The sequence below is a fragment of the Pseudophryne corroboree genome, chromosome 5, assembly GCF_028390025.1.
Source record: "Pseudophryne corroboree isolate aPseCor3 chromosome 5, aPseCor3.hap2, whole genome shotgun sequence".
Taxonomy (NCBI): Eukaryota; Metazoa; Chordata; class Amphibia; order Anura; family Myobatrachidae; genus Pseudophryne; species Pseudophryne corroboree.
Genome location: NC_086448.1, coordinates 837,649,379 through 837,663,008, shown reverse-complemented (window position 1 = coordinate 837,663,008; position 13,630 = coordinate 837,649,379). Strand labels below are relative to the sequence as shown.

The following is a 13,630-nucleotide window of genomic DNA, read 5'->3' as shown; positions in this document are numbered from 1 at the left end:
ACTGTCCAAGGGGATCCGATTCCTGTTGCGTCATCGTAGCTCCGCATCCCGCTGTTCAGTGCCTGTAATATCGGCACTGTATAGCGACATTGCCCCCGCTGCGTTGTGCTGGCTGCCCTTTCCTGGAGGGGGCAGCCAGAAAGTCGTCAACCCTGAGCTACAGGAATAGACATTGCAGCATATACTGTATAACTGTTCCTTTTGATGCATTTATTGCAGTCAGTAATTATACTATTTTATCTTACACGGTCTGTCACTGCAACGGCTTTAGGATTTTATTCTTATTTTTATTATTATTTCATTAAGTAATATGCAAATTTGATTATAAAATATATTGGTTGCAATATTTTTGAGCTCCTCCCCCCCCCATCCCCCCAATTAGGCGTTTGTAAGTTTTCAATCAGCTGAACTAGCAATTAGCCAATTATTATATCTCATAATTAGTGGGGGGGGGGGGGGGGGGGGGTTAAAAAACATGGTCTCAAACCATCCCAAAATCAACTTTTTCAGTGTTTTATGCGCCCCATTTACTGAAACTATTTATTCCATCAGAAAATGAATCGCTTTTCAGCATTTAGAAGAAAAAGTCGCCTCAAACTAGAAGAAGCTCCTTTATCTGCATTTATTCTGTTCACTTCCACCATAATTACACATACTAGCTTCAGATCATACTTGCCTACTTTTGAAAAAGTATTTCAGGGAGATTGTGAAAGTAACACCTATCAGCGCGGGCGCGTACTGCTACATCTGAGAGGTGTGTCATAAACATTACTTACATCCAAATGTAAATGAGCCCCAAAGTTAGTAAGATCTACTTGTTGAAGAAAAGACACTGATATTTTTCAGGATTTGTTTGTGTATTGTGTTTTACAAGAGGTTCCATATACTGTAAGTGGCCATAGGGATCATTGTGCCTTAAAACCAATGCAGGGAAAATAAGAATTTACTTACCGATAATTCTATTTCTCGTAGTCCGTAGTGGATGCTGGGGACTCCGTCAGGACCATGGGGAATAGCGGCTCCGCAGGAGACAGGGCACAAAAGCAAGCTTTTAGGATCACATGGTGTGTACTGGCTCCTCCCCCTATGACCCTCCTCCAAGCCTCAGTTAGGATACTGTGCCCGGACGAGCGTACACAATAAGGAAGGATCTTGAATCCCGGGTAAGACTCATACCAGCCACACCAATCACACCGTACAACTTGTGATCTGAACCCAGTTAACAGTATGATAACAAAGAAGTAGCCTCTTAAAAAAAAAGATGGCTCACAACAATAATAACCCGATTTTTGTAACAATAACTATGTACAAGTAATGCAGACAATCCGCACTTGGGATGGGCGCCCAGCATCCACTACGGACTACGAGAAATAGAATTATCGGTAAGTAAATTCTTATTTTCTCTAACGTCCTAGTGGATGCTGGGGACTCCGTCAGGACCATGGGGATTATACCAAAGCTCCCAAACGGGCGGGAGAGTGCGGATGACTCTGCAGCACCGAATGAGAGAACTCCAAGTCCTCTTTAGCCAGAGTATCAAATTTGTAAAATTTTACAAACGTGTTCTCCCCTGACCACGTAGCTGCTCGGCAAAGTTGTAATGCCGAGACCCCTCGGGCAGCCGCCCAAGATGAGCCCACCTTCCTTGTGGAGTGGGCTTTTACAGTTTTAGGCTGTGGCAGGCCTGCCACAGAATGTGCAAGTTGAATTGTGCTACAGATCCAACGAGCAATCGTCTGCTTAGACGCAGGAGCACCCATCTTGTTGGGTGCATACAAGATAAACAACGAGTCAGATTTTCTGACTCCAGCTGTCCTTGAAATATATATTTTCAATGCTCTGACAACGTCCAGTAACTTGGAGTCCTCCAAGTCGCTAGTAGCCGCAGGCACCACAATAGGCTGGTTCAAGTGAAAAGCCGAAACCACCTTAGGGAGAAAATGAGGACGTGTCCGCAGTTCTGCCCTGTCCGAATGGAAAATCAGATATGGGCTTTTGTACGATAAAGTCGCCAACTCTGAAACTCTCCTGGCTGAAGCCAGGGCCAATAGCATGGTTACTTTCCATGTAAGATACTTCAAATCTACCGTTTTGAGAGGCTCAAACCAATGAGATTTGAGAAATTCCAAAACTACGTTTAGATCCCACGGTGCCACTGGAGGCACAATTGGGGGTTGTATATGTAGTACACCCTTGACAAAAGTTTGTACTTCAGGCACTGAAGCCAATTCTTTCTGGAAGAAGATTGATAAGGCAGAAATTTGAACTTTAATAGACCCCAATTTGAGGCGCATAGACAATCCTGCCTGCAGGAAATGTAGGAATCGACCCAATTGAAATTCTTCCGTTGGGGCCTTCTTGGCCTCACACCACGCAACATATTTTCTCCAAATGCGGTGATAATGTTGTGCGGTCACTTCCTTCCTAGCTTTAATCAAGGTAGGAATAACTTCCTCTGGAATGCCCTTTTCTTTTAGAATCCGGCGTTCAACCGCCATGCCGTCAAACGCAGTCGCGGTAAGTCTTGGAACATACAAGGTCCCTGCTGAAGCAGATCCCTTCTTAGAGGTAGAGGCCACGGATCTTCCGTGAGCATCTCTTGAAGTTCCGGATACCAAGTTCTTCTTGGCCAATCCGGAGCCACTAGTATTGTTCTTACTCCCCTTTTCCGTATAATTCTCAGTACCTTTGGTATGAGAGGCAGAGGAGGAAACACATACACTAACTGGTACACCCACGGTGTTACCAGAGCGTCCACAGCTATTGCCTGAGGGTCTCTTGACCTGGCGCAATATCTGTCCAGTTTTTTGTTGAGGCGAGACGCCATCGTGTCCACCTTTGATTTTTCCCAATGGTTCACAATCATGTGGAAAACTTCCGGATGAAGTCCCCACTCTCCCGGGTGAAGGTCGTGTCTGCTGAGGAAGTCTGCTTCCCAGTTGTCCACTCCCGGGATGAACACTGCTGACAGTGCTATGACATGATTTTCCGCCCAGCGAAGAATCCTTGCAGCTTCTGTCATTGCTCTTCTGCTTCTCGTGCCGCCTTGTCTGTTTACGTGGGCGACTGCCGTGATGTTGTCCGACTGGATCAACACCGGCTGACCCTGAAGCAGCGGTTTCGCCAAGCTTAGAGCATTGTAGATCGCTCTTAGCTCTAGTATATTTATGTGAAGAGACGTCTCCAGGTTTGACCATACACCCTGGAAGTTTCTTCCCTGTGTGACTGCTCCCCAGCCCCGTAGGCTGGCATCCGTAGTCACCAGGACCCAGTCCTGTATGCCGAACCTGCGGCCCTCTAACAGATGGGCACTCTGCAACCACCACAGGAGAGACAACCTTGTCCTTGGTGACAGTGTTATCCGCTGATGCATGTGCAGATGCGATCCGGACCATTTGTCCAGCAGATCCCACTGAAATATTCGTGCATGGAATCTGCCGAATGGAATTGCTTCGTAAGAAGCCACCATCTTTCCCAGGACTCTTGTGCATTGATGTACTGACACATTTCCTGGTTTTAGGAGGTTCCTGACAAGTTCGGATAACTCCCTTGCTTTCTCCTCCGGGAGAAACACCTTTTTCTGAACCGTGTCCAGAATCATTCCCAGGAACAGCAGACGTGTTGTCGGGGACAATTGAGATTTTGGAAGATTCAGAATCCACCCGTGTTGTTGAAGCACTACTTGGGTTAGTGCTACACCGACTTCCAGCTGTTCTCTGGACTTTGCCCTTATCAGGAGATCGTCCAAGTAAGGGATAATTAATACGCCTTTTCTTCGTAGAAGAACCATCATTTCGGTCATTACCTTGGTAAAGACCCGAGGTGCCGTGGACAAACCAAACGGCAGCGTTTGAAACTGATAATGACAGTCTTGTATCACGAACCTGAGATACCCTTGGTGTGAGGGGTAAATTGGGACATGCAGATAAGCATCTTTTATGTCCAGGGACACCATGAAGTCCCCTTCTTCCAGATTCGCTATCACTGCTCTTAGTGACTCCATCTTGAACTTGAATTTCTGTATGTACAGGTTCAAGGATTTCAGATTTAGAATAGGTCTTACCGAACCGTCCGGCTTCGGTACCACAAATAGTGTGGAATAATACCCCTTTCCCTGTTGTAGGAGGGGTACCTTGACTATCACCTGCTGAGAATACAGCTTGTGAATGGCTTCCAATACCGTCGCCCTTTCTGAGGGAGACGTTGGTAAAGCAGACTTTAGGAAACGGCGAGGGGGAGATCTTTCGAATTCCAACATGTAACCCTGAGATACTATCTGCAGGATCCACGGGTCCACCTGTGAGCGAGCCCACTGATTGCTGAAAATCTTTAGTCGACCCCCCACCGCTCCTGAGTCCGCTTGTAAAGCCCCAGCGTCATGCTGATGGCTTTGTAGAACCCGGGGCGGGCTTCTGGTCCTGGGCAGGGGCTGCTTGCTGCCCTCTCTTACCCTTTCCTCTGCCTCGTGGCAGATAAGACTGTCCTTTTGCCCGCTTGTTTTTATAGGAGCGAAAGGACTGCGGCTGAAAAGACGGTGTCTTTTTCTGTTGGGAGGGGGTCTGAGGTAAAAAAGTGGATTTGCCGGCAGTTGCCGTGGCCACCAGATCCGATAGACCAACCCCAAATAATTCCTCTCCTTTATATGGCAATACTTCCATATGCCTTTTGGAATCCGCATCACCTGACCACTGTCGCGTCCATAAACTTCTTCTGGCAGATATGGACATCGCACTTACTCTCGATGCCAGAGTGCAAACATCCCTCTGAGCATCTCGCATATAAAGAAACGCATCCTTTAATTGCTCTAGAGTCAATAAAATACTGTCCCTATCCAGGGTATCAATATTTTCAGTCAGGGAATCCAACCACACTACCCCAGCACTGCACATCCAGGCTGAGGCTATTGCTGGTCGGAGTATAACACCAGTATGCGTGTATATACTCTTCAGGGTAGTTTCCAGCCTCCTATCTGCTGGATCCTTGAGGGCGGCCGTATCTGGAGACGGCAACGCCACTTGTTTTGATAAACGTGTGAGCGCTTTATCCACCCTAGGGGGTGTTTCCCAGCGCGCCCTAACCTCTGGTGGGAAAGGGTATAATGCCAATAACTTCTTAGAAATTAGCAGTTTTCTATCTGGGTTAACCCACGCTTCATCACACACGTCATTCAATTCCTCTGATTCTGGAAAAGCTACAGGTAGTTTTTTCACCCCCCACATAATACCCCTTTTTGAGGTACCTGCAGTATCAGAGATCTGCAAAGCCTCCTTCATTGCCGTGATCATATAACGTGTGGCCCTATTGGAAAATACGTTTGTTTCTTCACCGTCGACACTAGATTCATCTGTGTCGGTACCTGTGTCGACTGACTGAGGTAAGGGACGTTTTACAGCCCCTGACGGTGTCTGAGACGCCTGAGCAGGTACTAACTGGTTTTCCGGCCGTCTCATTTCGTCAACTGACTTTTGTAATGTACTAACATTATCACGTAATTCCATAATTAAAGCCATCCATTCCGGTGTCGACTCCCTAGGGGGTGACATCACCATTACCGGCAATTGCTCCGCCTCCACACCAACATCGTCCTCATACATGTCGACACACACGTACCGACACACAGCAGACACACAGGGAATGCTCTTATCGAAGACAGGACCCCACTAGCCCTTTGGGGAGACAGGGGGAGAGTTTGCCAGCACACACCAAAAGCGCTATAAAATGTATATAAACAACCCTAAAAGGTGTTGTTTTTGTTATATGCGCTTTAAATATATAAATATCGCCAAAATATGCCCCCCTTCTCTTTGTTACCCTGTTTCTGTAGTGCAGTGCAGGGGAGAGTCCTGGGAGCCTTCCTCACAGCGGAGCTGAGCAGGAAAATGGCGCTGTGTGCTGAGGAGAATAAGCCCCGCCCCCTATCCGGCGGGCTTTTCTCCCGGGTTTTGAGATATCTGGCCTGGGTTAAATACATACATATAGCCTCAATGGCTATATGTGATGTATTCTTTGCCATCAAAGGTATTAAATATTGCTGCCCAGGGCGCCCCCAGCAGCGCCCTGCACCCTCCGTGACCGTTCAGTGTGAAGTGTGTAGCAACAATGGCGCACAGCTGCAGTGCTGTGCGCTACCTTCATGAAGGCTGAAGAGCCTTCTGCCACCTGTTTCCGGACCCTCGATCTTCAGCATCTGTAAGGGGGATCGGCGGCGCGGCTCCGGGACGAACCCCAGGGTGACCTGTGTTCCGACTCCCTCTGGAGCTAATGGTGTCCAGTAGCCTAAGACTCCAATCCATCCTGCACGCAGGTGAGTTGAAAATCTCTCCCCTAAGTCCCTCGATGCAGTGAGCCTGTTGCCAGCAGGACTCACTGAAAATAATAAACCTAAAAACTTTTTCTAAGCAGCTCTTTAGGAGAGCCACCTAGATTGCACCCTGCTCGGACGGGCACAAAAACCTAACTGAGGCTTGGAGGAGGGTCATAGGGGGAGGAGCCAGTACACACCATGTGATCCTAAAAGCTTGCTTTTGTGCCCTGTCTCCTGCGGAGCCGCTATTCCCCATGGTCCTGACGGAGTCCCCAGCATCCACTAGGACGTTAGAGAAATGTATGTATCTCTGATTTATTTTCCCCCCAAGAATGTAACAGCTGCATAATGGGGTTAATGTGCAATGAGGGAGATTGCTGGACTTTTCAGGGAGTTAGGGAGATTGCTGCTATTTCAGGGAGTCTCCTGCAGAATGAGGGAGGGTAGGCAACTATGCGTTCAGATCAGTGCACAGCCCCAGCTGTCCTGTCCTGGGCTCACCAGGGATGAGGCTGGGGTGTGAATTTCTCTCTGGGGTTTATCAGAGGAATTGGCTCTGTGTGTCCCCTGCAGAGGTCACTCCGCCCTCACCCAACATGGCCGCCACGGCCTCTCGTCACCAAGCGCTGGGCTGCGCGGCGGCCGCCATGTTTCCAGAGTCCAGGCAGCGCTATGAGCGGGCAGCGAACTAACGCAGCATGGCGCCGGAAGTGCGGACAGTACCTGTGTGAAAGCCGGCGGAAATGACGTGCCAGGCGCCGGGTTTCCGCCTTTTGCTGTGGAGGTCAGAGGAGAATGCCGGGCTGGGGCTGCACGCTGCTGGGTGAGCGGGGCCTGGGGTGTGTGTACGGGTGCTGCGGGGTGTATGAGTCTCTGGTGACCCCCTGAGCGGGTTGTGAGAGTCTCCGGGGGCCCGGTAGTGCGGGGGGTGAGAGTCTCCACGGGGCCCAGTAGTGCGGGGGCTGAGAGAATATCCGGGGGGGCCCAGTAGTGCGGGGGCTGAGAGAGTCTCCGGGGGACCCAGTAGTGCGGGGGCGGGGGTGGGTGGGGGGTGTGAGTGAATAAAAGAAAGAGTCACCGGGGGGCCCAGGAGTATGAAGGGGGTGAGAGAGTCTCCGGGGGCCTCAGTAGTATGGGGGGGTGATAGTCTCCGGGGGGCCCAGCAGTATGGGGGGGGGGGGGGGGGGGCGAGAGTCTCCGGGGGGCCAGTAGTATGGGGGGGTGATAGTCTCCGGGGGGCCCAGCAGTATGGGGAGGGGGGGGGGGGGGGGAAGTCTCTGGGGGGGCCCAGTAGTGTGGGGGGGGGGGGGGCAGCGAGAGTCTCCGGGGGGCCCAGTAATATGGGGGGGTGAGAGTCTCCGGGGGGCCCAGTAGTATGGGGGGTGAGAGAGTCTCCAGGGGGCCCAGTAGTGCGGGGGGTGAGAGAGTCTCCGGGAGGCCCAGTAGTGCGGGCGGTGAGAGAGTCTCCGGGGGGCCCAGTAGTGCGGGGGGTCAGAGTCTCCGGGGGGCCCAGTAGTGCGGGGGGTCAGAGTCTCCGGGGGGCCCAGTAGTGCGGGGGGTCAGAGTCTCCGGGGGGCCCAGTAGTGCGGGGGGTGAGAGAGTCTCTGGGAGGCCCAGTAGTGCGGGGGGTGAGGGAGTCTCCGGGGGGCCCAGTAGTGCGGGGGGTGAGAGTCTCCGTGGGGCCCAGTAGTGCGGTGGGTGAGAGAGTCTCCGGGGGGCCCAGTAGTATGGGGGGGTGAGAGTCTCCGGGGGGCCCAGTAGTGCGGGGGGTGAGAGAGTCTCCGGGGGGCCCAGAAGTATGGGGGGGGGGGCTTGAGGGAGTCTCCGGGGAGCCCAGTAGTATGGGGGGGGGGGGGGTGAGAGAGTCTAAGGGAGGCCCAGTAGTGCGGGGGGTGTGGGAGTCTCCGGGGGGCCCAGTAGTGCGGGGAGTGAGTCTCCGGGGGGCCCAGTAGTATGGGGGAGTGAGAGAGTCTCCGGGGGGCCCAGTAGTATGGGGGAGTGAGAGAGTCTCCGGGGGGCCCAGTAGTATGGGGGGGTGTGGCAGTCTCCGGGAGGCCCAGCAGTGCGGGGGGTGAGAGAGTCTCTGGGGGGCCCAGCAGTGCGGGGGGTGAGAGAGTCTCTGGGGGGCCCAGCAGTGCGGGGGGTGAGAGAGTCTCCGGGAGGCCCAGTAGTGCGGGGGGTGTGGGAGTCTCCGGGGGGCCCAGTAGTGCGGGGGGTGAGAGAGTCTCTGGGGGCCCAGTAGTATGGGGGAGTGAGAGAGTCTCTGGGGGCCCAGTAGTATGGGGGAGTGAGAGAGTCTCCGGGGGGCCCAGTAGTATGGAGGGGTGAGAGAGTCTCCGGGAGGCCCAGTAGTGCGGGGGGTGAGAGTCTCCGGGGGGCCCAGTAGCGCGGGGGGTGAGAGTCTCCGGGGGGCCCAGTAGTATGGGGGGGGGGGGGTGAGAGTCTCCGGGGGGCCCAGTAGTGCGGGGAGTGAGAGAGTCTCCGGGGGGCCCAGTAGTATGGGGGGTGAGAGAGTCTCCGGGGGGCCCAGTAGTATGGGGGAGTGAGTCTCCGGGGGCCCAGTAGTATGGGGGGGGGGGGAGTCTCCGGGAGGCCCAGTAGTGCGGGGGGTGAGAGAGTCTCCGGGGGACCCAGCAGTGCGGGGGGTGAGAGTGTCTCCGGGAGGCCCAGTAGTGCGGGGGGTGTGGGAGTCTCCGGGGGGCCCAGTAGTGCGGGGGGGTGAGAGTCTCTGGGGGCCCAGTAGTATGGGGGAATGAGAGAGTCTCCGGGGGGCCCAGTAGTATGGGGGGGGGGTGAGAGAGTTTCCGGGAGGCCCAGTAGTGCGGGGGGTGAGTGTCTCCGGGGGGCCCAGTAGTGCGGGGGGTGAGAGAGTCTCCGGGGGGCCCAGTAGTATGGGGGGGTGAGAGTCTCCGGGGGGCCCAGTAGTGCGGGGGGGGGGGAAAGAGAGTGTCTCCGGGGGGCTCAGTAGTATGGGGGGGTGAGGGAGTCTCCGGGGGGCCCAGTAGTGCGGAGGGTGAGAGAGTCTCCGGGGGGCCCAGTAGTGCGGGGGTTGAGAAAGTGTCCGGGGAGCCCAGTAGTGCGGGTGTTGAGAATGTGTCCGGGGGGCCCAGTAGTGCGGGGGTTGAGAAAGTGTCCGGGGAGCCCAGTAGTGCGGGGGGTGAGAGTCTCTGGGGGGCCCAGTAGTGCGGGGGGTGAGAGTCTCTGGGGGCCCAGTAGTGCGGGGGGTGAGAGTCTCTGGGGGGCCCAGTAGTGCGGGTGTTGAGAATGTGTCCGGGGGGCCCAGTAGTGCGGGTGTTGAGAATGTGTCCGGGGGGCCCAGTAGTGCGGGGGTTGAGAAAGTGTCCGGGGAGCCCAGTAGTGCGGGGGGTGAGAGTCTCTGGGGGGCCCAGTAGTGCGGGGGGTGAGAGTCTCTGGGGGGCCCAGTAGTGCGGGTGTTGAGAGAGTCTCCGGGGGCCCAGTAGTGCGGGGGGGGGTGAGTCTCCGGGGGGCCCAGTAGTGCGGTGGGTGAGAGTCTCCGGGGGGCCCAGTAGTGCGGGGGGTGAGAGAGTCTTCGGGGGGCCCAGTAGTGCGGGGGCTGAGAGAGTCTCCGGGGGGCCAAGTAGTGTGGGGGGTGAGAGTGACCGGCCCCCCAGTAGCCCGGTTATGAGTCTCCGGGGGGCCCAGTAGTGCGGGTGGTGAGAGAGTCTCCGGGGGGCCCAGTAGTGCGGTGGGTAAGAGTCTCCGGGGGGCCCAGTAGTGCGGTGGGTGAAAGAGTCTCCGGGGGGCCCAGTAGTGCGGTGGGTGAGAGTCTCCGTGGGGCCCAGTAGTGCGGTGGGTGAGAGAGTCTCCGGGGGGCCCAGTAGTGCGGGGTGAGAGAGTCTCCGGGGGGCCCAGTAGTGCGGGGGCTGAGAGAGTCTCCGGGGGGCCAAGTAGTGTGGGGGGTGAGCGACCGGCCCCCCAGTAGCCTGGTTATGAGTCTGCGGGGGGTGAGAGTGACCCCCCTCCCCAGTGGCCCAGATTATGAGTCTCTAGGGGGCCCCAGTAGTGAGGGGGTGTCGTGGTCTCCTCCTGTCTCTGGGTTCTGTAGTGTTGGGTGTCGGGGTCTCTTCCCCTCTCGGAGGCCCCAGTAGTGCTGGGTGTTGGAGTCTCCTTCAGGCCCTGGTAGCATGTGGTGGTCTCCCCAGACACGGGGTCCTAGTATTGCGGGATGCTTCATGTTACGTCAGTGTGCTGGGAGCAGACCACCCGCCACTCACCATAATTGTTGTATTTTATTTTCTTCACAAGTGAGCACCGGTGCTGTGGTGACTGGGTAACCGATCAGGGTGTGTATACGGCAGTGTGGTGTCTGCGTGCGTACTGTACAGCAGCCCTGAGAGAGGCGGGCAGTAGAGAAGGGCGGGGCTTATTGCTTTCCTCCTCAGGAAGATGCACCTACAGGCGTACCATACTGTATCAGGACAAGTGTGTGTGTGTGTGTGTGTGTATACACACAGACACAGATATATATTGATGGGATCGTCTGGTGGCGTGATGACTGAATAATGCTCAGAATAGAACACTCTGGATTCCCCATCTTATGGGCTTATTCCGTATCTATCCAGCAAATGCATTAGACCTCAGTGCTCCTAATAAATTGATTCTTCTTCTTCTTCCTTCCTTCCTTCTTCTCCTTCCTTCCTTCTTCTCCTTCCTTCCTTCTTCTCCTTCCTTCCTTCCTTCTTCTCCTTCCTTCCTTCCTTCTTCTCCTTCCTTCCTTCCTTCTTCTCCTTCCTTCCTTCCTTCTTTTTCTCCTTCCTTCCTCCTTCTTTTCCTTTCTTCTTCTTCTTTTTCTTCTCCTTCTCCTCGTTCTCCTTCTTCTTCTTCTCCTTCTCCTTCTCCTCCTCCTCCTCCTTCTTCTCCTCCTCCTTCTTCTCCTCCTCCTTCTTCTCCTTTCTTCCTTCTTCCTTCTCCTTTCTTCCTTCTCCTTTCTTCCTTCTCCTTTCTTCCTTCTTCTTCTCCTTTCTTCCTCCTTCTCTTCCTTCCTTCCTTCCTTCCTTCCTTCTTCCTTCCTTCCTTCTTCTTCTTCCTCTAATATTGTCAACCATTATTCTTTCAGAGATGCTGCAGTGACCTTTCCGCCACCCAGGCTCATGACTTCTGTTGCGCAGTGCAAGAAATATGGCGGCACGTCTAATCCAGCGCTTTTCCCGTGTGCTCGCCTTAACGTCATCCTTGCAGCCGCAGTTTAGCTCTGCCCTTTCAGAATGCGCCCGAGTGTGCCACCAAACTCTGGCCATGCCACCTCGACTGTGCTTGCACACCTCCTCCCTCTTCCGGCACACGGACAATCTCGCTGCGCTGGACCAGAGTTTTGGCGTTTCGGAAGACAAAGAGTTCGTCTCCATGCTAAATTCTGCATCAGGGGTGGAGGAATTGTTACGGCTTTCCACCGAGCCGGAGATCACCTGTTATAAAGCTACACTAATAATCCAGCAGATCTCTAAGATGCACATTGCCAACAGAAACCGGCTGTCTGATGACAAAAGGTTCCAGAAGCTGCTGAATATTGTGAACAAGCAGGTAAGGCATTGCGTTCTATGTGGTTAGCACTGTTTATTGTTATAACTGGTTCTCCCCGTCCGCTCCTCGGCAGCGTTTTCCACCTTCCAGCGACTTTGTAACAACCTCCTGCAACTTCTACAATTATATTGCTTTGATTCTGTCGTTTTCGTGCTTTTCAGCCACGTGTCTGTATCACCAGGCATCCTTGTTTATTTTCGTTGCCCTGTGATATAACACAACTCCTGCAATAGAATCCAGAGTGCGTCTTCTGTGTTTTCTAGGGCAATGAAAACAGGTGGCTCTGCTTGATGATATAAATGTATGCTTGAGAAGCACAGAATGAACAAGAAGTGAATCTCTCTTCAGAATCCCTGGTCCTATACTTACAGATATAGGCGCTGTAATCCTTATTTACGTAGGAAAGATTTCCTGAGCAGGGCTGGTATGGCAGAGATAACCGTTCTGTTGATTGATTTGTGTTTGTTGAAAGGACTTTTCCTAATTCCTGTAACTTTCCAGATCCGCTCCATTTGGAACAGGAAGCTGGTGGCCCTGCTGCGGAGCCTGTACACCATCGGCCTGGATGCAGAGAACTGGTACCTTCGTTCTGTAGAGACTGAGGTCCAGTGGCGTCTCCGGAGGTTTAATATCGAGACTTTGGCGCAGTTAGCAAGTTTTCTCGTTCCCCGTGCCGAAACAACGGTCCAGAAAGATCTGGTGCTCGATCTATTAAAGAACGTGGAGTTGAGGTGGACTGAAATAAAGGATACCCGGACATTGGTGACTTTGATAAACAGGCTGAGCTCCATGTCCCAGACTCTCCTGGAAAGGCTTGAAGATAAGGTACAGTAGTGTCCGTTCCGTAAGAAGCGCAACGTTGTAACATACTGAGGGGCATATGTAGCAAACGTCTTGTACTGATATAATGTGAGACTGATGGAGGAAGCCGGATGGATAACCGCACTGTTGTGTGGAGTTGCCTTACCGCTCTGAAAACGGAAGCCGGGAGGATCCAACACGTTGGTAAATCTCAGGTTTATGTTAAGGAGGGAATGCGGGTGTCCAAGGATCCACTTAACCACTTTCCTGGCATGGTGGAATCAGATGCGACCATGCCTGCAAGTGCTCTATCTGACCTGGGAGCACAGGATGCGACCAGTCAGATAGAGAGTGTTAGCAGCGGCAGGAAGAGAAACTTCCCTCCGCTGCTGCTGTCAGAGGGATCGGAAGGTCCCTCTGCCTCCCGCACTCTCCCCCTGTGTGATCGGCAGCACGGCAGGATTCCCCCCCCCCCCCCCCCCAGCTGCTGCAGACAATGGCAGCCGCTAGGGAGTGTAAATGAACCCTCCCAAGCCACCCCAGACACCCCCCCCCCTGTATACGTGCAGGCTGTCCCGGCTTTCAAAATGAAAGCCGCAATCCTGATCGATGTTTGAAGAAAAAAATATATATTTACAAAAAAATAAAAAAATACCCCCCCCCCCCCCCCCCCCCCAAAAAAAAAAACATTCCCATTATTTTTTTATTTTTTTTTACTAAAATCATTTGGGATAGGGGTAATGTCATGTTCTTCACCTAATTCACTCCTAAAAAACCCCGACAATTTCGGAGCGGTTTTCGGCGAAAATAAATTGTCAGTAAGGTTCTTAAAAAGACAGCGGTGACATCTGCGCAACATTTGGATAGCAGGATAACCTGACCTGCTATTAACCATACAATCCCCAGGTGTGTAGTTTTCACACAGTTTTATCCTTGATTGAACCCTATCCACCCAGACGCCAGCAATTAAATTATTTCTTAGTA

At 53.4% G+C, this 13,630-nt stretch overlaps 1 protein-coding gene across 1 annotated transcript in view; it reads left to right on the top strand.

Annotated features, from left to right (window-relative positions):
• The first annotated feature begins 7,022 nt into the window (after window positions 1–7,022).
• The window catches only part of TBRG4 (transforming growth factor beta regulator 4), a 35,117-nt gene continuing 28,509 nt past the window's right edge, over window positions 7,023–13,630 (top strand). The window contains exons 1-3 of the mRNA XM_063924598.1: window positions 7,023–7,127; window positions 11,382–11,845; window positions 12,347–12,670. Coding sequence (XP_063780668.1) covers window positions 11,444–11,845; window positions 12,347–12,670 — 726 coding nt within the window. The 5' untranslated portion in view covers window positions 7,023–7,127; window positions 11,382–11,443. The remainder of the gene's footprint in view (window positions 7,128–11,381; window positions 11,846–12,346; window positions 12,671–13,630) is intronic.